The sequence below is a fragment of the Saccopteryx bilineata genome, chromosome 2 (genome assembly GCF_036850765.1).
Source record: "Saccopteryx bilineata isolate mSacBil1 chromosome 2, mSacBil1_pri_phased_curated, whole genome shotgun sequence".
NCBI classification, from domain to species: domain Eukaryota; kingdom Metazoa; phylum Chordata; class Mammalia; order Chiroptera; family Emballonuridae; genus Saccopteryx; species Saccopteryx bilineata.
In genome coordinates this window covers 262179295-262205660 of record NC_089491.1, presented here as the reverse complement: position 1 = coordinate 262205660, position 26366 = coordinate 262179295, and the positions used below count along the sequence as shown (strand labels likewise).

Sequence of the window (26366 nt, the reverse complement as noted above, 5' to 3'; positions counted from 1 at the left end):
GCAAACTGTCCTCTGGGCACTGGGAGGGTTTGGCAGAGGGGAGTCACAGCCATAGGTCTTAGGACACTCAGGATGATATGGAGAACTTAGTTGCTGTGTTGTTTGAAACACTTGGTTGACAAGAGGACCCAGCCACCAGTGACTGTGACTCCACTAAGAGCATTTATACAGTGAGTCTTTCTTGTCCAGTTCACCCTGGGTGTGTTGAGCGCCCCAAGTTCCAGCTGCCCGGAGCTGACCAAGATGAGTTAGTCATGGAATAAGTGCTCTGAGACTGGAGAGGAGGACATAGTCCTTTATGGGCACCTACTTAGAATCTGCTGTATGGCAGACAGGGAGGAGATTTTGAAAATTAGGTGTGTCCTGGCCATCAAATCCCATTGTGACATTAAAATATGCTGACATGAAGTGAAGATAGCTTCTGCACCAGCGTGTAGGTAAGTGGGTCCAGAGCACAGTCTGGGACTCAGGGTTTGGGTTCCTATGACTTAACCTCTGAGCCTCGGGTTTCTGAGCTGCAGAATGAGAGGAGGTGCTATGAGGTGCTGACGGGAGACAGTGGCCTGTAGCTGGGTTCAGAGGGGGTTGGCGCGGAGCTGAGAGGTGGGCATGACCACAGAGGCAGACAAGAGGGAGAAGGCTGTGAGCAGAGACCCAGAGTAGAAGAGTTTATAAGGACGATGGCATAAGGACAGAGCAGAGAATATGGAGTATGGGAGAAATAACGTTGAGAGGTAAGATAGCAAGGATTTTATTATAAAGCCCTTTTTCTAGTTGTGCCATAAGCTCCTTGAGGTCAGAGGGTGTCAGATGAATGACGTTTAGGTTAAATTATAAGGGCTAATGGTGGCTATCGTAGAAGTTAGCACAAGATGTTTGATCTCTGTAGATAAGGTTGCATCATGGAAAGCCCTGGAGCTGGGATGTAGTGGTTAGGGACGGGGCAGAGGGGTCTCAGGCCAGAGGTCCCTGCCCTGATTCTCGGTAGGCTGAGATCACCTGGAACGAGCTGTGCTGCCCTGTACCAAAGCTGCCAGCCACGTGTGCCTAATTAAAATTTAGCTTACCTAAAGTTAAATAAAATGGCACATTCACTCATTGGTCGCAGTGTTTCAGTAGGCACCGATGGCAGGTGGCTGTCTTATTGGAGAGCACTGGGCAAGACCATGCCCGTTGGCTTGGACAGCGCTGTCTTGCAGGGACATTGTGTACCCAGCAGAGAGCCAGGCACACTCTGGAACCATGGGTGCTACATGGCTCCCAGTGGTGAGGGTGGCGGGGTGGGAGGGCCAGCACAGCAGAGGTGACAAGGAACAAGGAAGGAGGGGCCCCAGCAAGGTTAGGACTTGGTGACCAGTGACTACGGGATGGGGCTGCATACCAGAGAAAGGACTGAGAACCTGGGACAGTGGAGATAATCCATTCTTGGAATATTTGAGTTGTTTTAAAAACATTTCCTTCATATGCCTGTTTTTTCTGCTGACTAGGTTGTCTTTGCTGCCACAGCATTTCCTGCCCAGTGCGCTCACTAAGTGGGCTTAGATCCTGGTATACTAGATGCACAGAGGAAGATGGCACTGGCTTTGGCTTCTATAGACTGGGCCTGAGGGCTCTGGGGGTAGGGCATCAAGAAACTATGATAAGGTTTATCAAGCCAGCGCAATGCATATCTTATCCTGCCTTATTTATGCAATGGAAAAAATCTGGCTTCTGCGAGCTTGCTAGTATATTCAGCTGCTTGCTCCTACCCATTGGTATGAAGGAGAGCTGTAGAGTTGGCTTCAGAGAATGTATCTTACTGTCTGAAATACTTCTGAACATTCCTTCTGTCTGAGAGAAGCCTACGCCTTCTAGCCAAACAATACACGGCCCAGCAGCAAAGACATTTGTAATCAGCCTGCCAGCATTTCTTGCCTGTGACCTCGTCCCCTAAGTTTAGTGCCCTGCAGAGCTGGAATTTCCCTCTTTGCAGCATGTGTTTTAAGGGAAAGATTTGGGAGCTCTGGCTGATAGGTGTGTCAGGTGAGTTTTCTCGAGCTCTGAGCAATGGTGTTTGGAGCAAGGCCCTGCCCAGCTGTGCTGTGGAGCACAAGATAAAAAGAACAAGGCCTGGGCAACTTGGATGTGAGTTCAAAATGAGGGGAGAGCCCGTGGGATGGGAAGATTTGTCTGTCTCCACCTGTAGTCTTCTTCCATCTGCTTTACATCCTTGTAAACTTCACGTGGCTAGGAACGGAGTTCTGAATCTGTCTTGCACTGTCGCCAGCAGCGGTTTCGAGGTATAGATCTCTATCCATCCAGCGTTACCCTCTGCTCCTGTTTCTGCAGGCTAGACCATCCTGCCCGCTGACCTAGGCATTCTGCGGGAAGAGCCCCCAGCTTGGAGCCTCTCAATCCGGGTCTGCCCCGGATTAGTCATTCGACCACAGAAAAGTAGTCTATCTTCTTTGTCTTGGTTCTTTCATTGGAGGAATGAAATTGTAAGAATTAAGAGGGAAAATGTCAGGGCAAGCACTCTGGGCAAAAACCGTCAGGGCAAGAATTGTTCAGGTTGAAGTTATCATTTACTTGTTTAAGACAGAACTCATCGAACGCCTGTGGAATACCGGGCATTCAGGTGCTGAGCACTTCTTAGGTTGACAGTTTGATGGTTCAAACAGAAGCCCAAGGTTTGGTTCTTATCTTTGCATGTTCTGAAACTCGAATTTATAACTACTCTCAGGGATGGTCCATTTCCGAAAAACCAACTTATATTAACCAAATTGATAAAGAACTCATTTATAAACTAGAATAGACATTGATGACATTGATGAATTCAGAGTGGGGCCTTTTACAACAGAGACCAAATCCTCCTCTTCACAGTAGGGGAGTTGTAACACGATCTTCCGACTCCTGCTTCCCTCTTCATTGTAACTGGTCCTTCGAGGCCCAGTTCCTTCCAGGGAGATGTCCCTGGGCACCCAGGCAGAGCTGGGTGCGTGCGTGTGTAATTCCCTGTATGCTCCTCTGCCGTGCAACCTGTTGCGTTGCGTTGCGGTGCTGTCCTGTGTCTGTCTGACCCACTAGAATGTAATGGGGCTTCAGGGCAGGAACCATGTCTGTTTCATTTCTGAATGCCCGGGACATAGTACTGACCAGACACAGAAAGTATTTGTGAATCTGAAGGAAATTAACAGAACCTCCTCTTGCAGAGTATTCAGTGGTACCCACCTTTACATTTGTTCCTTGTTTTCCTGGAATTACTAGATTCGCTAGACAAACCACAGTCCACTCAGTAGTCACTGTGCAGAGCCAAGTGCAATCAAAGGTCAAGTCTATCCATGTAAAAGTAGTTGGTTGGTTTCGACCAGTCCGGTCAGTGTGGGACCCTTTTCAGATCCTGTACTTGAGGCTCACGGGCTCTGATTTTGTGTGAGAGGTAGTGTCAGAAATCCTAAAATCACATCTTTGCAGTAACTTCCTGTTTGCTCATCTATAAAATGAGCATAATAATAATGGGTGCTCAGTCTACCTGGAAGAGTTTCCAGGAGATCAGAACAGTGTACGTTACAGTGCTTTGTCAACAGCAGAGCTCATCCTGGGCCTAATCTGTCATTGTTATTGTCATTGCATATCTTTGTAATGCAGGGCTGCCTTTCAAGGGCAGGAACACTTGTGACTCTGAAAGTATTTGGTCAGAGATGGGCATGTGCACTCATTGCTAACCTGTTCTGCTGCTTCCAAGAAGGGTATTATTTTGCTTTTTGACCTGGCATGACCTCCCTTCATTGTACCTAATTGTGTTATTCGTTTGAGAGGATCATGCATTTGGTGTTATCTTTTACCAGCAGGAAACATTTATCACACACCTACTGTGTGTAAGATATTTTTAGGAAGCCCATGGGAGAAATCAGTTTTTTCTGTGTCTTCTGTTACTATGAAATGCAAGGGTTCTTAACCATGGCGATGTGTCAGAAGCACTTCTGGAACTTTTAAAAAAGGTGCTCAGACTTGTACACCTGTTGAATTAGAAACAGTTAAGGTTAGACTTGGGCGTGAGTATGTTTTAGAAGTTTGCCCTGGCCAGTTGGCTCAGCGGTAGAGCGTCGGCCTAGCGTGCGGAGGACCCGGGTTCGATTCCCGGCCAGGGCACACAGGAGAAGCGCCCATTTGCTTCTCCACCCCTCTGCCGCGCTTTCCTCTCTGTCTCTCTCTTCCCCTCCCGCAGCCAAGGCTCCATTGGAGCAAAGATGGCCGGGGCGCTGGGGATAGCTCTGTGGCCTCTGCCTCAGGCGCTAGAGTGGCTCTGGTCGCAACATGGCGACGCCCAGGATGGGCAGAGCATCGCCCCCTGGGGGGCAGAGCGTCGCCCCTGGTGGGCGTGCCGGGTGAATCCCGGTTGGGCGCATGCGGGAGTCTGTCTTGACTGTCTCTCCCTGTTTCCAGCTTCAGAAAAATGGAAAAAGAAAAAAAAAAAAGAAGTTTGTAGATTCTTCAGATGGGCAGCCAGAGGTGGAAATCAGGGGCATTAGCATAATATTCTGTAGTATGGTATCCCTACACTACATATTTCTGTTTTTCAAGGAATTAAATTTCTGTGTTTTTTTTGTTTGTTTGTTTTACAGGGATAGAGAGAGAGAGTCAGAGAGAGGAATAGACAGGGACAGACAAGAATGGAAAGAGATGAGAAGCATCAATCATCAGTTTTTCATTGCGAGACCTTAGTTTTTCATTGATGCTTTCTCATATGTGCCTTGACCGTGGGCCTTCAGCAGACCGAGTAACCCCTTGCTCGAGCCAGCGACCTTGGGTCCAAGCTGGTGAGCTTTTGCTCAAACCAGATGAGCCGCGTTCAAGCTGGTAACCTCGGGGTCTCGAACCTGGGTCCTCTGCATCCCAGTCCGACGCTCTATCACTGCGCCACCGCCTGGTCAGGCGGAATTAAATTTCTAAATGGCCTGGCACACATCCAAACCACCCAAACATAAACCTGTCCCTTAAAGGGGATCATTACCTTTGCCCTTGTGGACACTTGGGCAGGCTTGGCTTAGCACTGTACTTCTTAGTCTGCAAATATTTGCTACTTGAATGAATGAACAGAACCCTGTAAGTGAATATCAAAGCATACATATAGTAGACCATAAATTACAACCTGGACCAGTATTGTATTTTCTTAAACTTTGATGTGCACCAGACTCACTAAGTGAGTTGGTTAAAAATGAGGTTGCCCTGGCTGTCCCAGGAGACTGTTTCAGGAGTGTGACTAGCTACCTGCAGTTGTCACATGGAGGAGATCATGCCTGCCCCCCAGAGCTGTGAGAACTAGATGCTGTGGCATAGCTAAGTGCCTGGTGCAGTCTTGGCCATATGGCAGGTGCTTGGACCGTACTGTTGAAAAGCAGCTTGGCCAGCATGGCTGTGCCACCCACAGAACTCTTTAGGTTCCCATTCAGTCCAGAAGGATTGACTGATGTGTCCTACGTGGGTGGCTGTGGGCAGGGTGCCTGGGGTGGTACCCCAAGCCTTCTGCTTGTCCCCAGGGCTGGTAGAAGAACTCTAATGTGGAGGCTTCTCTGAGGTCCGGTTTCCCTGATGATTCCTTCCCTGTTTCCTGCAAACCATGTTTCCATATGCTGGGAACAAGCACTACAGACGAGTCCGAGTTCTGACTTCTTGGTGACCTGGGCTTTAGCGGAACCAGTGCAGCCGCACTACAGTTAGTGTCTGGATGGGTAGGGACCATGGGCATTCCAGGGATTAAGAAGGTGGGTGCGGGACAAACATATTTGGTTCTAGTCCTACTTTTAATTGATTTTATATAGAGAGAAATATCAGTTCCTCTTATTTCTGCACTTATTGGTTGATTCTTGTATTTACCCTACTTGAGGATCAAACCTACAACCTCTAGCCAATTGAGCTACCCAGTCAGGGTGAGTCTAGGCCTATCTTGTAAAGATGTACACTCCTGGACAAGCTCTAGTTTCATCAGCTGCAAAATAAGAACAATTGTAGTACATGTTTTGCTTAACCCTTTGGGAGCTGGGGGAAGCTTTCAGATAGGACCTTCCCAGAAGTCTCTACTCAGTGCTACCTCCTTCATGCAGACTTCCAAAATCCATCGGTTATGCTGTCTCTTCCTTTTAATACCAGCGGAGTCCCTTTCTTAGGGTACGTGTCCCACTGTGCCCTGCAGTATGTTCCTTCGTGTCCTTAATGTATTTCACTGGCTGAAAGAAGTGCTAAGGACAGACAGTTCTGACAGACAGCTGGCTCCTGCTGGGTGGGTTTTGGGGCCCTGTGCCAGGCCCTGCAGGACCTGGGCATGCTTTATCTTTGTAGCCTGTCCTGAGCACCTTGCATGCAGTTTTCATAGTCCTCATATATGTGCATGGGAGGACCTCTCTACCTGGAATGCCCCTCTCCCCAGACTTGCCTCCTTAAGTAGCAGTTAGCATGACTGAAAAATTTCCAGAATGTAAGAGTGCTTTTGAACATGCCAAGTAACTGTGGCAGTTGCCCACGGTCACTGTTGGATGCCCACGGTCACTTTTGGATGAATGGATGGTGTTTCAAAAGAAATAGAAATCCTTGAATAATGTCGATGGCAACAAGCGTGGGGTCCCGGTCGTGTGGGATCTGTGGCTGGGCGTCCAGCTGTTTTCCCTCACAGTTTCTAACACACACCCTCCTGCATGTGGCCGAGGCCACCAAACAGCCGTGGGAGGAAAGTGATTAGAGGAACTTCAGCTGCTTTGCTCCCTCTGAATGGCCCTCTTTCATCAGGATGTGCAGGGACAAGGGCCTTTTTCAACCCAAATATCGGGGGAAGACGAGAGTTCCACAAGAGCCATTTGCTCTCTGGGTGGGAACATCATCCGAGCTCGAGGACTCCTCGCTGAAGGACTCCAGCCTCTTCCTCACCTGTCTGCTTTCTCTGGAGGGACCGGCAGGCAGGAACTCGGGCAGTTAAACATGAGATGAGACCCCAGCAGTCATGAACCTTTTTTATTTCACCGACTTCTGCATCTCCCTTCAGCCGCCTCCTTACTTCTGCTCTTCTGAGGTTTCCAGCCCACATCAGTACGTATCACTGCCGCTGGCTTCTGTGTTCCTGCCCCGTCGCCATGTCCGGATGACTGGCTGTTGATGCTCTGAGGGCCGGGGATTTTGAGGAGCAGCGGTTGAGGTTTTTCTCTGACCTCAGCGCCTGGTAGACACGTTAATCTTGTGTCGTCTTCTAAAACGGCAGGAACCAGTGTCTGAGAACATGTTTGTATTGTGCAGAAGACAGTGTTGAGGTTGGGGTTCAGGAGGGCAGGGGCTGACTTTGTTTTTCAAGTTCAAGATTTTTCCTAAAGTGACAGAGAAAAACAGTTCCGTTTCTCTTGTCTGGGTCTGACCTTCTGGAACTTTAGTTGCTCTTTTTAGGACACCAGCATCTTTGAGGAGATGTCTGGTTTTTCTGTAGCTAGGATGGGTGGTTTGTGGGTTCGGGCCTTCCTGGCCCGCAGTGCCTAGGACAGTGTGTGTGCCATTGCTGACATGGATTTGTGAAAGGGCTTCCTTCCCCAAATGGGCGCCTTGAGCCTGGTGAATCGGGGTATAGTATTAGAAACCAAAGAGCCCACAGAGCCCTGGCAGTGGGGAATAGTGTTCAAATCAGCCGTCTAGAGGGCGTGTGAGGCGCTGGGCCTGCAGTGAGCTCAGAGCAGAAGACGGGAAACAGGGTCATGAAGGATATCTGCGTCTTGTTTTCATAAATCCTGTGACTGCTCTGCGGCCTCTCAGCCCCGGGAGTCACCTTGTGTGGTCATCCTCGTGCTGTATCCTCTCTCTGTCTCCCCAGGCGCAGGGCGATGGCACGGTCTTGGGATAATGTGTTCTCTGGGCTTCCTCACCGCTTCCTGTCTCACTTTCCAGTAAACGCCCGGACTGATTGCTGGGAGGACAGAGGCGGAGTGTTCCAGGGCCCATCCACACAGCCCCCCGACTTCATGTGTGGATGGGAGGCTCTGGTTCTCCCTCAGTTTCAGGAGCCCTGAGGAACAACTGGCCTTGTCAGTGGTCACAGGGTAAAACCAGCCTGTTCTTTTGCATTGTTCCCCTTTTTTTCCAAAGGAAGTGTGAGGGAAACCAAGGGGAATTTTTACCATGATTTCCAAGGCAAAGGTCACCGTTAACAGCTAGCTGTTTCCAACGTGCTGGGGTTTCTGGTCAGTATGGATTTTTGTTTTTCTTTTCTTTTTTTTTTTTAACTCATGAACAAAAGAGGCTGATGTTGCCTTGCAAATATTTCCCCCAGCTGCTTGGATGAACTGATTGTTAAGTTTCATGGGTTTTGGAGTCCCCCGGGCAGCTCTTTCAGATTTCGCTGAGGATAAGTCGTCAGCGATCTGTGTCTAAAACAATAGTTCTGAGAACTAGCATGGTAGTGAAGTTTGAAGGAAGGAGAGGGCGCAGGTCTGAAGGGTTGGAAAGTGTTGGCGAGTCTGCCGCCTACTAAAACAAGGCAACCTGGATTTCAGGTCGGCCGGACGGTGCCTTCCATGGCTGAGAGGGAGGCGGCAAAGAAAGGATGCTTCTCATTTCTTCCATTATTTATAGTCCTGGGCTCCTCAATGCTTGTTATTCACAGCACAAATACATGACTGATAGGTGAGAAGGATGGCTTGGCAGTACGTTCACGATCGTAAATAAAGAAGTGTTGGACAGATGTAAAGTCTTGGTATTATGCAATCTATAAAGCCAGTTACCAGTAATTTAAAGGCCCAAATAAGAGAGGCACAGCCTGACCTGTGGTGGCGCAGGGGATAAAGCATCAACCTGGAATGCTGAGGTCACCGGTTCAAAACCCTGCATTTGCCTGGTCAAGGCACATATGGGAGTTGATGCTTCCTGATCCTCCTCTCTCTCTCTCTCTCTCTCTCTCTCTCTCTCTCTCTCTCTCTAAAATGAATACATTTAGCCTGACCAGGTGGTGGCGCAGTGGATAGAGCGTCAGACTGGGATGCAGAGGATCCAGGTTCGAGACCCCAAGGTCGCTAGCTTGAGCGTGGATTCATCTAGTTTGAGCAAAAGCTCACTAGCTTGGACCCAAGGTCTCTGGCTTGAGCAAGGGGTTACTTGGTCTGCTGTAGCCCCCCGGTCAAGGCACATATGAGAAAGCAATCAATGAACAACTAAAATGCCACAGTGGGAAAAAATATTGATGCTTCTTTCTCATCTCTCTCTGTTCCTGTCTGTCTGTCCCTATCTATCCCTCTCTCTGACTCTCTCTCTCTCTGTCAAAAAAATTAAATTAAATTAAATTAATAAAATTTTAAAACGGAGAGAGAGGCAGAACTAAGTCTTATTACTTGATAGTTGAGCAGGCATTCTCTTTAGCATGGTAATTCAATCAGGAAAACTAATAGATTTGATTGTGGACTTACATTCGAGAAGATAACCATTCTTTTGATTCCAGGATCTGCTGACTTACATGCTAGTGTGGGTGGTGTATTCTTACCACCTACAGTTTTCTGTTAGACTTAGCTCTGCCGTTTATTCCAGGACTAAAACGTTTAACTACTCACACGAGATGTCTGGGGCCAAGGTGACCTTGCCTTTTTTATGTTATAGGAGACAATGTGTTTCTATCAGGAACTGATTTGCTCTGTGTTAAAACAAAGTGCTATGCTTTCTTAAAGGTTTTCCCTTCAAATCATTGATATGTTAATTGTTCGCTCATGATAGAATTGATGATCTTTACAGTTTCTAAAAATTTTAACTGTGATTTTCTTTGACAAAATTAATGAAAATAAAATGTTTTCTTTATTATAACACTAGTACTTGTTTTCTATTACTTTGAAAAGCAAACAAGCCTGACCTGTGGTGGCGCAGTGGATAAAGCGTCGGCCTGGAAATGCTGAGGTCGCCAGTTCGAAACCCTGGGCTTGCCTGGTCAAGGCACATATGGGAGTTGATGCTTCCAGCTTCTGTCTCTCCTCTCTCTCTCCCTCTGTCTCTCCCTCTCCTCTCTAAAATGAATAAATAAAAAAATTAAAAAAAAAGAAAAGAAAAGCAAACAAAAATAATCATTTTAAAAAGTTAATATTTGCTCAATATAGAAGACTTGGAAGATACTAAGAGGTAGAAAGAATGTAATCATAGGTAGGTCAGCCCCTCAAAACACACTGTTAATAATTTTGGTTTATGGCTAATTTTCAGTTGATGGTTTTATCTAATAATTAATAGTAATTAATAATAGCCTATAAATTTATACAGTCTCAATTTCTGCATAAGCTAAAGATTTTTTTTTGGAGCATTTGGAAATCTTGAAAAAGTTTTAATTGCATTAATTTTTGTTGTAGGTTGAATGTGAATGTTATTAATAGTTAAAATAACTACCAATATTCACTCTGCTGAGAAATGTCACTGGGTCACCTGGAGGTTTTCTGCAGGAACAGTGGACACAGCAACCTTGACTAAGTTAAATCACAGGTGCATAGCCAGTTACTTTCCTTAAGGTGCAAACAAATAGTGCAAATGTTCATTTCCCTTTCCTTGTAGTCCATCAAGGGGAAAGCAAAGAAGCAGTGCAGTTGTTAAAAGTCATGGAATTAGAAACAGAGATCAACAGGAAGACCATGAAAAATTCACAAAGTGAATCACCCTGTCCTAATCAGAGAGTCAGTCACTATTTTTAGAAGATGCTGTGTTACAGTGCAATCCCTTTACAGTATCCTGCAGCCGCGGGCTCTTGGCCCCGGAGGAGCCCGTAGAGTCTTGGGTGCTTTAGCAGAAGCAGTATTTCATCACTCAGTCTCTCCAGCAGCAAACTGGGCGCAAAGGTTTGGGAAGACATGTTATGCGACATGTTTCTCAAAGCTGTTTTACACCATTTAAACTCAGTGTGCTGCTTGTCCACACTCCTGCTTTTGCTCTGTGCTCATCTTTGCCCATTTTCCTCTCTGAAGTCCAGCCTAACCATGCTTTGGTTTTGTTCTTCCTAGCTTAAGTGAGAGCTTTTTCATGGTGAAAGGAGCAGCCCTCTTCTTACAACAGGGAAGCAGCCCTCAGGGCCAGCGAAGTCTTCAGCATCCCCACAAGCACGCAGGTAAATTGATGTTCTTACCTTGGGACTCATTTTCTGTGCTACCAGAGAAGCCTTCCATTACTGGTGGTGAATTTATGCTGGTTTTCAGGCCCAGAGAAGTCATGGGGCCAGGTTGTACCAACCATACAGGTAGGAGCCCTTTCTTGAGCAGGCAGGTCGTGTGTGTTTTCCAGGTGACACTGGTGCAGTGGCCCTTTTGAGCATTCGTGTCTACCTGACAAGTAAGGCGGTCAGCAGCATTCGGTTTGGGTGTAAAGATTTCCTACTCAGCCTTTGTCAGTTAACTGCATATTTTAAGTTGTAGTATGACTTCTGTAACAAATGCTTTGGACGCATGATAGACAGGGGGTTATCTCCTTGAAAACAGCCACCTTGGGATGCTGTATTCCTAGGCTGGGGATGCTGTGATTTCTCCGAGCATTTGGAAAACTCTTTTGGAAGATTTCTCTCTTTCTCCCTACCCCTTATTCTCTATATTCCACTATTCTTCAACAGTTAATATCACAAGAAAATAAATGTTTTTATAATAGGCGTGGAATGAAAAAACAGTAATCATTAAGCTTTGTCAAGACTAGTTAGAAAGAAACAATCTAGTGGCACAGTTGACATGAGCAGCCAATAGCCTGCCCGGCCTTACTAAACAGCATGTGTTCAAACTGTGTATTCCTCCCTCCCTTTTTCACCCCATCGCTGGGAAAAGAGGATACCCAGGGACAGAAGGAATGGGATCCTCATTTATTTAGCCAGGGGCATAGGGAACCCCAGTGCCAACAGAGAGGTAGATTCCTAACTGGTCTTCAAAGAGAACAAAGCCATAACACTGTCTCTGGTGTTGAGCCAGTGGGTGATAAAGTTGTTAAATCCTAGTTTTCAAATTTTCTATAACAGGATGTATTACTTTTTACAATGCAAAGAGAGTTCCAGCCAACTTCATTTGGGGGATTTCTTTACGAGCCTTTGGCATGTACTGAGATGGGAAGTCTTTACTCTTTAATGGTGGATTTGGTTTGGGGAAGTAAGGAAGTGATAAAGTAGGGATCAAACCTAGTATTAATTTAGGTCCAAAAGCAAACAAAGAAGGAGTCCCTGCAAAGTAAAAAGACCTGTTTTCTTTGGTGACTTGATTCTGAAACCAAAGGCAATTTGAAAAGAAGAATTCAGAAAACATTTGTGTACAAGTTAATCTCTGGTAGAAGGGGGTAGCTGCTCCAGGGACTTCTTGGACCAGCTGCATACCCTGAATGTGAACTAGAAAGGCCTTGGGCTCTCAGAACAACAGGTGAAAGCAGCTAGCGTGGGGCCCAGTTTTCTTGTCACTTTGATCATTTTGTTTGTCTAACCTCAAGTCATCCAGCCTCATTTTGGATCTGAGTGCCTAGATTAGAATTTTGTTTCTTAGTGTATAGCAAACACCAAGACTCAATCAGTATTTTCCCATAATATTTATAATCAAGATTTTTCTACTTGAAGCCAAGAAAATAATTGTCCTGCACAAGGAGGCAGTGTGGTTTGGTGAAAAAATATATGCTTTGGAGCCAGACAGACCTGGCTGCTGATCCCAGTTCTGTAGCTTACTGTGTTGCCATAGTCCCCCTCTGAGCCTCAGTTTCTTATTCTTTACAGCGGGCATCAAATACCTCAGAGGCTGTGGAATTTAAAATTGAAGGTAGCATATTTACCTCCTGGTAGGTGCTCAGTGTATGGTAGCTATAATGGTAACTAATATGACTTCTAGTACAAGAAAGCTATAAACAACCTTTATTCTTAAATTTGCTAACGGTTTTCTCTTGTTAGGAATTTAAGCATCGTTTATGCCTTAACCATAACACGTACACCAAAGCAAAAGCTCAAGCTTTGTTCCCTCAGTATGTCTCCTTCCTCTAAATCAAACACTAGTTTCATACTGTGTGCGACCTTGAGGAAGTAAGTGCAAAACTGTTTTGTAAAAGCCCTACATCAGGCTGGATGTGCATTTCTCAAATGTGCATGAGAATAGGAAGAAAGCCCCTGGCTTGCTGGCTCCCCAGGTCTGGAGTGGCTGGTGAGCTCAGAAAGGCAGAGGGTACGCTGACTATCCAAGGGCTTTCAGTGAATGACCCTGGGGCAGGCAGACTAGACTTTATGTCAGTTCCTTTTCTAGAACTACCATCGCGTCCCCTGGATGTCCCACAGCCCCATCAGTAGTCACCGTGCCGGGCTGAGTACCTGAGGGTTCATTTCTGTCTGTGTAGCAGTGATGCAGATCATTTCAGCTAGCCCAGTCCATCCGAGACTTTCTAGGGCCTAAACTGGATGCTTATATGCTCTGATTTTTTTTTCATTTGCAAGTACTTAGTGAGCATTTGAACCTGTAGAGATTGTGTGGGTGCCAGCCCGGGGTCGGGATTTCTGTCTGTCCGCAACTCCACATCTCCGCCAGCACTCCCACTGAAAGGAGTCTGTTAGCATGGAGGACTTCCTTTTCATTTGACCCCCATCTGACAACGGGCTGGGTTTTTCTTTCATCTCTGTGCTTCTGTGACTCAGAGTGGATGGTGGTGAGGCCCAGGCAAGCCAAGAACCAGCCGTGGAGGTGGTGATAAGCCATTGTGTCATTGGTGACGGGACAGGTGAGGGTGCTGTTAGGTAGAGGAAGGTGACGGGGAGCTCTGTGTGTCCTTTAATATGAATCCTGACCTCCCAGTCATTCCTGGCAGAAAGTGGTGCCAATGCAGGATGTTGTACACTGCACGATCCTATAATGGAGAGAACAGACAGGAAGGGCAATTTTCTTTTTAAAAAATATTTTTTTAATTACAGTTTGTATTCACCATTATTCCTTATTAGTGTCAGATGTACGGAGAAATGGTTAGAAAATCATGTACTTTTCAGAGTGGTCCCCCCCACACCCCCATTGCTTCAAGTCCCCTCCTGGCCCCATACCTGTTTATCTTGATATTATTGACTGTATTCCCTATGCTGTAATCTGCACCTCTGTGTATGTTCTGTGACTGCCAACCTGTACCGTTTAATCCCGTCACCTTTTTCACCCAGCCTTCTGGCCCCTCCCCTCAGACAGCTCTCAGTCTGTTCTCTGTACCAATGAATCTGTCTCTGTTTTGTCTGTTGTTTTATTTTGTGAGAGGGAATTTTCTAACGACCTGATTCCTCTCTAAGGCAAGAAGTACAATGTGGACATCACATGTCATTCTGCCCTAAAATATAAAAGATGCTTTTGTGAAAGGAATGAATCCAGTATACACTACTCACAAAAATTGGGGAATATTTTATAGTTTCATATTCATTTTGAAATATCCTCTAATTTTTGTGAACAATGTATTTTCCCTCCTGTGGTTCTAACTGTGACCTATAGGGTAGTTAAAATTTAAAAAAAAATTTTTTTAAAGATAATTCTGTTTCTTTAGAGCAGGGGTAGTCAACCTTTTTATACCCACTGCCCACTTTTGTATCTCTGTTAGTAGTAAAATTTTCTAACCGCCCACCGGTTCCACAGTAATGGTGATTTATAAAGTAGGGAAGTAACTTTACTTTATAAAATTTATAAAGCAGAGTTATAGCAAGTTAAAGCACATAATAATAATTACTTACCAAGTACTTTATGTCAGATTTTCGCTAAGTTTGGCAGAATAAATCTTTATAAAACAACTTACTATAGTTAAATCTATCTTTTTATTTATACTTTGGTTGCTCCGTTACCACCCACCATGAAAGCTGGAACGTCCACTAGTGGGCGGTAAGGACCAGGTTGACCGCCACTGCTCTAGAGTCTCACGCAAATCAAAATAAGTACAGGTTTTCCTGAGTTATTCCATGTACTTTTTTACATAAACATCTACAGATGAGCCTTTGCTTCAGAAAGAAATCCATGCAAACCTTAAAAATAAAACCATATAAGCTAGGGGAAGAGTGGTATTAGAGTGACACTTGCTGCTTACTGATTATGAAGCTCAGTTTTGGGAACCCCTCTGCCCAGAACGCACAGCTCTTCCTCCTTTAGGTTGGTTCTACCTGGCCGTGGACACTCTCTACCTCAGAAACTCCTGCCCTCACTCCAGCCCAGAGGCCCCTGCTGGGCGCTGGGCCCTCTCAGAGGCACTTGAAACCTGGCCCTGGAGTAACTGCCTCTTTCAAATAACCGAGGGGGGGGGGGGGGAAGAGTGTGAAATTTTTAGCAAGAAGAGAAAAAATGGGCCCTGACTGGTTTGCTCAGCGGTAGAGCATGGGCCCAGCGTATGGAAGTCCCAGGTTCGATTACTGGTCAGGGCACACAGGAGAAGAGACCATCTGCTTCCCTCCTCCTCTTCATCCTCCTCCTCCTCCTCCTTCTTCTCTCTCACTCTCTCTCTCTCTCTCCCCTTCCCTCCCACAGCCATGGCTCCATTGGAGCAAGTTGGCCCTGGGTGCTGAGGATGGCTCCATGGCCTCACCTCAAGCACTGAAACAGCTCGGTTGCCAAGCAATGGTGGAGCCACACCAGCTGGGTAGAGCATCCCCCAGTAGGGGGTTGCCGGATGGATCCCAGTCAGGGTGCATGCAAGAGTCTCTCTGCCTCTCTACCTCTCACTTTTTTAAAAAAAGAAAAAAAATGACAGCTTACTATAAACTCATATTATTTCTCTGGGCACTCGACATGTACCTGCTGTCCACAGAGCCACTTAAACATGTCCCCTCCTGGTCATAGAAGTCTTAGCCATCTCTTACAGAAAATGCAAAAGAGTTTAAAGAGGAAAGATGACACCCAGTCTTTTTTCTTTCAGAGCAGCTCTAAACAAATCCCCTACCTCAGCCGCACCCTTATTTTCTGCTGCCCCACCCTACAAAATAACGTCTGCTTGAACCTAACAGTATTTCTCCTCTAGGCTTGTCTGTGTTTGCCAGATTTTGTATTTAAAAACACATAAAGCAGGTTTTTTGGAAAACAGAAGCAACTTTTAAAAAGCATGGCAGAAAGCTGTATCTCCCTCGTCCTCATTATACATTTCAGGAATAGACTAAGCGAGGGCGAGGCGTTCCGTTTCTGTGGTGTTTTCCCTCTGGCGTGCGTAGAGAACTGTTAACATCTAGATCACCTTCCCAGCCCTTAGAGTCAGCCTCTCTGTAGCTTTCTGCCTAGAAAGTAGGTGAGTGACCTTTTGAAACTTTCTTATTGGTCAAATAGGTGACTTGCCCCGACATCTTCAAGTAATGATCAACCTTCTGCGTTGTGAAGATAGAATCAAGCTGGTAAGAAGAGACGAGAGTGGCAAGTTTTAATTTTTAATTGTGAAATTTGGTAGGGAATTAGGAGCAGTGGGTGTGGTAGAGGTGTGTTTGGATTTTTACCGTTTTAGCAAATTCTCCCACTTTGTTTTGCTCCTCGATGCCCAGGAGGTACAAAGAAAGGGTGTAGCAGGTCTCTGCTAAATTGGCATCCTCATTCTCTGGATTTTATTATTCACCCCTTCAACAAATTTGGGAAGGGGGTCTCCTCTAAGCCAGGCACTGTCCCTCATGTTGGAGGTATAAATGAGATGTGGCTTCTGTGCCTGACTCGCATCTTAATTCCTAAACTCCCAGGAGGAAAGGTAGACAACAGAGGTCCTTGGCCTTGGTGGGGTGAGGAAAGGGGGCCCCGCCTGGTGAGGCAGGCCGGTTAAAGTGTCTGTGCCCTGCAGGCCGTGCGCTTGGAGAGCGCCTGGACGGAGCGGGTCCGGTACATGGTGGTGGTGGACAGCAGCGGGCGGCAGGACACGGAGGAGAGCATCTTGCTGGGAGTCGACTTTTCTAGTAAGGAAAGGTGAGTCTGATGAGACAGTGGTTCCCTTCTGTGAGGGGGCCGAGTTTCTGCTGGAGAGAGATTCCCATGGTCCCCTATCCTTGGGAGATGATGTTGGGGTACGTGATGGTAGGTGGCGGGGTGATCAGGAACAGTAGAACACAGCATTTCAGCTCTTGTGTGCTGTGCGGGGTCCACCAAGAGGATAGAGAAGTTACACTGTGTTCAGAGGTCTAACACTGGGTGCTGTTGAGGGTGCTGTAGAACAGGGCACCTTAGCCAGGGGGTCATCCTGAAGGAGGTGATAGCTGTGGTGAACACCCAAGTAAAAGCAAGAGCCAGCCCAGTGCAGCAGGGAGGATGCCTTCCAGGCAGACAGGCCCATATAAGAAGTGTGTGCTCGATAGGCATCGCATCAAGTGCCTTATCCAGTGTTGCTGTCCTGTGGATCCCCAAGTACTTGTTGACGGGTCCTGGGTTAGAGGCTTAAAGAGATTTGGAATTTTCCAATAACTAGAGGCCAAGTTCATTATATCACAGAGCCTATTATTTGTGTGAAATGAAGGTGAACAGCTCTTCTTACATCTAGGATAAGTTAATGCATGTGAGATCATTGCACAGCCTGGATTTGTTAACACTCGATTAAATTGATTCCCTTTAGTCATCATTCATTAATCCATTCATTAAGCAAACAATTTATTTGCATTCTCCTGTGTATGAGGCAATAGGCAAGTCCCAGGTAAACAAAGAAGCAACAGTGCACACACTTGACCTTAGAGAGCCTGTATGCTCAGTGAAGGAGGGAGCCAGACCCGATTCTGGGTTGATGGGCTCAGTGATGCAGAGACGTATGGGGTTTGTGGGAACACAGAAGAGGGTGGTTGTGGAGGGGCCATGCCACAGGCCTCTGGAGCACGAGTGGCTAAGCCAAGTCTTAGAGGATGAGTGGGCATTGGGCAAGTTCTGGGCAGTGACGTGTTGGTTTGGGGCTTTCCAGGATCCCCTCCTTGCCTCACCCTAACACTGACACAGCCGAGAAGCTCCAGGAGCTCTGAGTCACAACGTAAACTTTATTTTACAGCTCTGGAAAGGAAATTATTAGCCCATCAAGAATGGGTCGAACTGCAGGGTGGGACCTAAGAATTCACCTAGTCTGATTTTACCCAAAGGGCTTAAGACTACCTTTCCTACAGACACAGAAGCAGAGTGGCAGATCAGGCATGGTCACAGATGTGCGAGAGGAAGAGCTGCTCCGTGAGCCCCGAGCTCCCCGTCCACACAGTCACACGCTTGTAACATTACTCCCTGGCGGGCTGTGTGTGGCAGCAGAGATGTGAGCTGGAGATCCCTGGAGGTTGTCGGAGCTGCCTTGGCGCAGGGACAGCGGTTTCTCACAAGCCGACTCTTTTAAATGCCTGAAGAATGTTCATCATAATCTGAGGAGCCCCTCCGATAAAGCCCTTGCATTCCCTCTGTGTGTTTCAGCGGCGCCAGTCTCTAAAATATCATTTCACTGTTAAGATGGGCAGAACAAAAGCAGATTAAGCAAGGTCTTAGAATAGCAGCTGCAAAAAATGTACAGAAACAGAGGTCTAGAACTGATCTCCGGGAATGGTGTTGGCATGCTCCCTGCCCTCTTCGTCCCAGGACAGGCCTGGGTGGGCTGCCACTCCTCACCTGTGTCCCCCCAAGTGCGTATGGGAGTGCACCAGCCATCGGTGGCTTCACCCCTGCTTAATGAGGTCGTGTGGTCAGCTGGTTGCTCCTTGGCCGCAGAGGGCTGCAGCTGATACCTGGTGTTTGTGCGACTGCAACCACACCAGATGGTGGGGTTGGAATACCCTGGGACTGTCTCCAAGCAGGCGTCACTGGCAGCTCCCTCTGATGGGCCCATCTCAGATTGTATCTTCTAGAATTCCGTGGTGAGTGGTCCCTACAGACAGCTTAGTTTCTCCCAGATGCAGACCCAACGGCCTGTCACAGGACAGGGGCTGGTCCCCCCTGAGCTGGACGGGCTGGTGAAGACACAGGAAGTCTGTGTGAGCAGGTGACCTCTAACCCTGGATGTCTTCTCTTTCCTCCCACATAGTAAAAGCTGCACCATTGGTATGGTTCTCCGACTGTGGAGTGACACAAAAATCCACCTTGATGGCGACGGGTAAGCAGATCTCTTTCAAAGATTCTTTTAATCACCATAAACTCTAAAATATGAGTCAGTCTAAGTGTCATTGGGTAATTGTTAGCAATAGAATCATATGTGTGACGTGTTGATTACGTCAGAAGTAACACTGCCCTCCAGTGAGCCACACAGGAAAGGGACATTCTGGACATTATGTAAAGAGCTTGGGTCATGAAGTAGCACCATTCCAACTGCAAAAGTTATGTTGCCTCCTAGATAGAACTGGGAGAGAGAAATAAAAATTTGATTTCTCAAAGACATAGGATTATGGTAATGTTCTACCTTTCTTAGATTTTTGTCTTCCATTAATACATTTTCTATGCAATTTCAAAAAAAAATTACTGATGGGATACGTGGGGTGGAAGATAGCAGGTGGGTTGGGACCATTACAGGAGCATAAATGAGATGGTGTCAAATGCTGTCATTGCCACACACCCTCTGCTGGGGTTTCAGGGTTTGGTAGATCTCTCCTTGCTGGGTTAAAAACAAGTCTTCCAGAATTGGGAGCCTGTCTAGGTTTTTTTGGGGGGGGGGGAGGGGCTTTGCCCTTGTCTGATGCAGCTGGCCTTATAGTCCCTCATCAGACACCGTGAGACACACTTGTCCTTAGGGTGTCCCCGGTGGGCCTGCCCCCATCATCTCACAACAGTGTGATTAGAGGGTCTGATTTCTCACCACGGTACCTTTCTTTTTGTTTTTCACTCTTAGTGGATTCAGCGTCAGCACAGCAGGAAGGATGCATGTCTTCAAGCCTGTATCTGTCCAGGCCATGTGGTAAGTGTGGTCTTAGGGACTTTTAACTCCTTAGAAATAGTTTCCTAGCTGACAGCATGGGTGGGAAAACCCCTTCTTAGAAGCTCACTTAGGTACATTTATTTTTTCTGTTTGACAAGCTGTACAGAACAAAATTTTCCATTTTTCAGTGTATCATTCAGTGGCATTAAGTACATTCACAGTGCTGTGCAGCCAGCATCTCCATTCCTCTCCAGAATTTTTCCATCATCCCACACAAACTCTGCACCCATTAAGCACTGACTCCCTGTCTCCTCTCCCTAGAGCCCTGGTAACCTCTGTGCTGCTCTGTCCCTGTGAGCTTACCAGCTATAGTCCCCTCATGCAAGTGGAATCATTCGTTCTCTTGTGCCTGGTATCTTTCACTCAGCACAGTGCTTTCAGGGCTCATCCATGTTGTAGCATGTGTCAGAATTGCATTCCTTTTTTACAGCCGAATAATATTCCATTATGTGGATAGACCACGTTTTCTTATCCATTCATTTGTTGATGGACTTTTGAGTTGTTACCACTGTTTAGCTAATGTGAGTAGAGCTGTTGTGAACATTGGTGAACAAAGTATCTATTTGAGTCCCTGCTTTCATTTCTTTTGGGTATAGTTCACCTAGAAGTGGAAGTTCTAGATCATGTGGTCATTTTGTGTTTAATTTTTTGAGGAACCACCAAACTGTTTTCCACAGTAGCTAGACCGTTTTACAATCCCACCGGCAGTGCACAAGGGTTCCAATTTCTCCACATCCTACTCAACACTTGTTATTTTCTGTTTTTTATCTTTTTTTTTCCATAATAGCCTTACTAATGATATGAAGTGGTATCTCATTATAGTTTGAATTTGCATTTCCCTATTTCATGTTGAGCATCATTTGATGTGCTTATTGGCCATTTGTATATCTTCTTTAGATAGATATACAAATAGGGCGGTTAGAAAATTTTACTACTAACAGATACAAAAGTGGGCAGTAGGTATAAAAAGGTTGACTACCCCTGCATTACACTGAGGCATGCTGGGAGGGTGTTCTTGCAGGGTGCTGGTCTCTGGGATGTTCTGCAGCATGCAGGGGCCTGGGCTGGGCAGGGTTAGGGCCTCCCAGGCATCCTGCTATAACAATAGGACGCCGTGGGTCAAGGCTACATTGGGCAAGTCACGTCCAGAGCTTCTCTGAAGTCACACACGTATCTGAGAGCCTTCCTTTTCCTTGGAGGGTGCACAGACCACTTCATGCAGCAAACAACAGTCTCTCTCAAATCATCTGAAAAAGACTCAGGAGAAAGCCTGGTGGCACTTGATGGAACACTTCTGTCCAGTGTTTCAAAATAATCACTCTTCTCTCCCGGGGGGCTTCATTTTTATCTCCTCTGTTCCTCCACTCTGCGGTCATTCTGGATCATTTCGGGGGGGGTGGTGGCATGGAACCGTAATTCTCTAGACGTCCCGGATGTTTCTGTGTGTCCCTGGATGATTTTTTTAAATCCCTTCCACTACAGGCAAGTAAAAAATAGGCCCACATGCTTTTTCAAAACTTTAGAGCCAGAACTAAATTTAGTAAATGTTCAGCTGAAGTTTGTTCCCCGAACCAGCCTAGAGAGCGGACAAATGTGTACCATTGGGAAGAGTGACGTGAAGCGCGTGACTTCTGTGCGGTGACTTCTGTGCCGTTGCTGAGCTGTCCTCTGATGACCCTCCCTTCCCCCAAGCCTGAACTCTTCCACCCTCCATTGGCACCTCATTCACCCCATTCGCTGAGAAATATCAACCTGTGTTTTCATTAAAAGAAGTAAAACAAGAATGACTAAGTTGACCATTATGCTATACATTCTTAATATTGTTTCTTCTGTCCTGATGCCTTCCCAAACCACTTCTTCAGTTGGTTTTCTGTATTTTAATGACTTTCAAGAGCTTATTTCCTTGGGAAGTCTAAGCTGTTATAACGTTGATGGGAGGGGGTTAGAAATTCAGTTACTAGACTGCAGTAACAGTGTCGCCGCAGCAGGGTAGTGACTTCCCTCCCAGCGGATAGGCTTGACTCTAGTCCCTGCGTTCTCCTTTCCTGGGAGGTAACAAGTGGGCTTTAAAATGATATGTGAGCCAGCCTCATGGGGACAGTTAGGAAGTTCCTTTGTTTCCTTGCTGGGGATGGTGAAGGATGTTCATGTCTGCTTGTGGGTCAGTGTGTCTGTCACGGAGACTGTGTCACTGGAAGGCTGAGGGTCCCCAGTAGCCAGGCCTCTGTGGAGTGCCCTTCTCTGCCCATTTAAAAACCCTTTGTTGAAGAGGAAACCCAACACTTCCTATGTCTCCCGCCTGACCCTCTCCCCCTCCTCACCCCAGGTCTGCCCTGCAGGTCCTTCACAAGGCCTGTGAAGTGGCACGGAGGCACAACTACTTCCCCGGGGGCGTGGCTCTCGTCTGGGCCTCTTACTACGAGAGCTGCATCGGCTCCGAGCAGAGCTGCATCAACGAGTGGAACGCCATGCAGGACCTGGAGTCCACGCGGCCCGACTCCCCCGCCCTGTTTGTGGACAAGTGAGTGCATGCCGCCTCAGCCACCCCCTCCCCCAGCCCTACCCCACCCCAGGCCTGGCTCTGTCTTCACATTGTCACAGCTTCTCTGGGCCCCTCTGAAGGCCCCTCTCCCAGAGGCTGTGTTTCAAGCAGAGGCCCCTAACTTGTGCCTCTGGGTGGTCTTGGGCTGGGGAAAGGGTCTGTGACCACCACCTCACTTTTGACCTTATAGACTAGTTTTAGATGTGAGTACATTTCTGGGGAACACTGCACAGCTTCCGTCAGATCTCAGGGGAGCGTGTGGCCCTCATCGGGCAGTGCACCAGGGTCTGCTTCCTTGTGAGGCTGTCGTAGACTTGATTTTTAAAGCCTCTTCCTCCACTCTTTATTTATTTATTTTTTAATGACAGGTGACATTTAATATTATTTTATATTAGTTGCAGGTATATGCCCAGTGGTTAGAAATTTGTATAATTTATGAAGTGATCCCCGATATTTGCAGCACCCCCTGACACCACACATAGTTCTTTCACCATTACTCTGTTTCTATGCTGTACTTTATATCCTTGTGACTGTTTTGTGACTACCAATTTGTACTTCTCAATCCCTTCACCTTTTTCACCCAGCCTCCCTCCCCCCCTTTCACCTGGAAACCTCTTAGTATTATGAATGCGACATCTAGTTCCTCGGGTTGCAAAGCAATTGCACCAGCACTGGCTGAGGGCAGCCTTAGAGGCAGCAACAGTGAAACATGTGGCCTGTGTCACGTGGTCACCAGCAGAGCTCACGTGGCCAGAGGTGGCACTGAACTGAAGTCTGGTTTCAGGAGAAGGAAGCTGCTCTCCCCTCCTCTTGTTTAGGCCCTTTCCACGAGGTTGTGGGACACTGCATGTAAGATGGCTGTGGAAAGGGGAGCCACCTGAATGAGGACAGGACCAGCGCCATGTTATATGAGGCCTCACGGAAATGATGAGAGGGTTGGAGAGAAGTGACAGCTGCCATTGAACATATGACGGGGCATCACGTGGAAGAAGGATTAGCCTGGTTTGTGTGGCCCCTAAAATGAGAACCTGGGTTGATGTATAGAAGTTCCACAGAAATACATAGATTTTGGTTCCGTGTAAGAAGGAGATCCTGGGAGCTGGACACAGCCAGGACTGTGGGGTGGCTCAGGACTCAGCCATGTCCTCATCACTGACTGAAGGGCCTAGTGGCGTGGGCATGTTACACCAGTGGTCCCAGTATCCTGCCCAAAGTCTAATACTCAGCAGGACCTGAACGAGGAGTGTGCTTCTTAATCCCTGTGTGCCCTCTTGAGCTCCACTGTGACTCTTGTGGGAGTTCTGGACACAGAGCAGGACTTCTCTGTCCCTCTCCCCACCTGCTGAGGGTATGCATACCAGGAACTCAGCTCTGTGAGCTAAAGCCACGTTCCGGTTAGCCCAGAAGCAGCGGGTGTCTCAGACTTCCTATAGTTCTGCACTTTCTGAATTTCTCTCCAGGCCAACCGAAAGGGAAAGGACTGAGCGCCTCATCAAAGCCAAACTCCGGAGCATCATGATGAGCCAGGACCTAGAAAATGTGACCTCCAAAGAAGTAAGAGCTCTCTCCCTTCTCAGCAGGCAGAGGTCATGTGGCATTCCTTTGTCCTGTTGCCCAAACCTGGTCTCTTTTACCAATCAGTGCACCAGCTGGTGGAGGCTTTCTCTTGCAGGACTTAGCAAAAAGAGCACAGACCTTTGACTCTAGTTTGAACCTGGCCTTGCTTCGTGCCAGCTATGAGGCTTGGGGAAATTTCCTGGGCTCTCTGAACCTGTAAGACCTTGAGTAAGAATTCCACGAGACCCGGAAATTGCACCCAGAGCATTTACCAGTCAGCACGCTCTCTTCCGCCCCATATCGCCTGAAGCAAGTCACTGACCCTGGATTGCCTTCCTTTGGCCTTTTGGTGTTTCTCTGGATCACTTTTATTTTTTCTTTTTGCAGTTGCTTTGTTAAGGAATGCAATGAATTTTAACAACAGCCTAAACCAGATAGATCTAAGAGGTTGAAAAGACGTGCAGTCTTTTTATTTATTAATACATGTACAACATAATATTGTGGTACCTTCCAGAGCAAGATGAAACTGATTTTGGATTTTCACTATGATGTGTTTGATATTTAATTATAAAGGTATAAGTGCTTTAAACTCAGAAAAGGTCCCATGGGAATCAGATTTCTTATTTGAAATGAGATACTCCCTCCACCCCTGCATCAGATTGACTTTGAGGCTGAACAGCCTGCATTCCTGCCACCCACGCCTGTGCATTGCATGTAGTCTAAATGCAAAAACACCTTTTCTGAAAACAGCCACAGTTTACATTGTGACTTTTTACTTTTTTGGAGGGCAACAACTGTTTTCTTTAACAAATCGCTTTTCCTAATGTTTTCTACTCCACAGATCCGTAATGAATTGGAGAAACAGATGAACTGTAACTTGAAAGAATTCAAGGAATTCATAGACAACGAGATGCTCCTTATCTTGGGACAGATGGACAAGCCCTCCCTCATCTTCGATCATCTTTATCTCGTAAGAGGCACAGCGCATGGCAGGGTCTGGCTCAGGGAACGTAAATTGGACCTTGATTGAGCAAGTCAGAGAGGGGAAAACTCGAGTTGCTGGAGCCTCGATCCTGACTTTTACGGGAACTCCCATCCTCTGGCCTGCAGCCTCGCGGCTTGCTCTCCAGCCAGATGCTCACAAAGTGGCTCCCAGCTGGGCTGTGGGCGGTTGTTTGAAAGCTCTTTGGCGTAGTCACCTGGCACCCGTTTACAGACTCTTGCCACCCTTTGCCTTCTTCAGTCACTAACACACAGGCCCCATCCGGATATCTCCAAATGGTTTGTGGGCTAAAAACCCCCAGTTGTTAAAGGGAGCATGCTTGCCAAACCCCAAAGTTATGCCTAGGAATCCCGAGATGTGAGAAACATGAGGGAAGGCAAACCCGACGCCTGAAACGCAGCTTCCCTCTGCTTGTCCAGCAGCCACTTCGTGCACTGCTCCCAGAGCCCAGCGAAGGAGCAGGCCCCGGTGATACAACCTCCATCTCTGGCTCAGATTTTCTTAAAGCTGTAAATCTCCATAGAAGGCAACTGGCAAGGTTCCAAAGTCAGAGAGACTGTAGAGGAAGGCACGTTACTAAAATTAGAGGCAGCGCAGCGTAGTAATGAAAATCAGCCCCACCAGGCCAAGTCCTCACTCCCCAGCCTGACCTGCGCTGTGACTGCAACAAGTCTCTCCACCTCTTTTCTTTCCTTCATCCTGTATCTTGCGAGTAATGATGAACATTCAATAAAATACAGATTTAAGGCCCCAAGGGCAGTTTCTGTGGGCACTAATAAGTGGTAACACCATTGTTAGAACAGAAATCGCTTCCTGGGAAAGTTGAGGAAGTATATTTCCTTTGGAAGGCATAACAATTTTGTTCTCTGCCTGTTGGAAGTAATTAATAGTCCTTCAAATGCATATGTTGGGATATGCACTTGACATAGTAAATGTATGTTTAATGTATATATTTGTAGGTATCAGTTTATATATATGTTTAATATATATGTTAAAGTGTACATGAGGGTGTGGGTTTGAAGCCTGTATCTTGAAAGCCACATGGCAGTGCTGGTCTCCTATCTCCTCCCTGGGAAGTGGATGGTTTTCCCTGGTGGAGACAGAACGCCAGGCACCCCCAGCCTGTCTCTCCACTAGGTGGCGATCACAGCAAGAGGACACTCATAGTCGCAGCAAAGCAAGTTATTTTTCAGTGTGGTTGGTGCTTTATGTCACTTTTTCCATGAGAGATACCAAAGGAATTTTTATGTTTGCGCCTCTCCCTCCAATATGAAAATCCAGCTAGCACCCACACATGGCCAGCTCTGTCAGGGTCCCTGAAGCCCCTGCCTCCTGAGGAGTCTGACCTCTTCGGAAAGGAAGTTTATAGGAAGACTGCAGGGTGGTGGTTTTTTGGGTTTTTGTTTTTTTTTTGCTTTTTGTGACTCTGTTGTTTGCATTTCCTAAGAGTAATGTGATGGT

At 46.9% G+C, this 26366-nt stretch overlaps 1 protein-coding gene across 2 annotated transcripts in view; it reads left to right on the top strand.

Moving 5' to 3' along the window:
- Nucleotides 1-26366, top strand: part of SSH1 (slingshot protein phosphatase 1) — a 60547-nt gene that overhangs the window by 17520 nt on the left and 16661 nt on the right. Inside the window, exons 1-9 of one of the 2 annotated variants that reach the window (XM_066260330.1) lie at nt 8138-8192; nt 10971-11074; nt 16233-16297; nt 16729-16850; nt 18919-18987; nt 19717-19782; nt 22130-22324; nt 23806-23899; nt 24744-24872. In XM_066260330.1, the coding sequence (XP_066116427.1) occupies nt 10990-11074; nt 16233-16297; nt 16729-16850; nt 18919-18987; nt 19717-19782; nt 22130-22324; nt 23806-23899; nt 24744-24872 (825 nt within the window). In that variant the 5' untranslated portion in view covers nt 8138-8192; nt 10971-10989. Of the gene's footprint in view, nt 1-8137; nt 8193-10970; nt 11075-16232; nt 16298-16728; nt 16851-18918; nt 18988-19716; nt 19783-22129; nt 22325-23805; nt 23900-24743; nt 24873-26366 lie in introns of those variants that run through there. The other variant, XM_066260329.1, reaches the window with a different exon arrangement.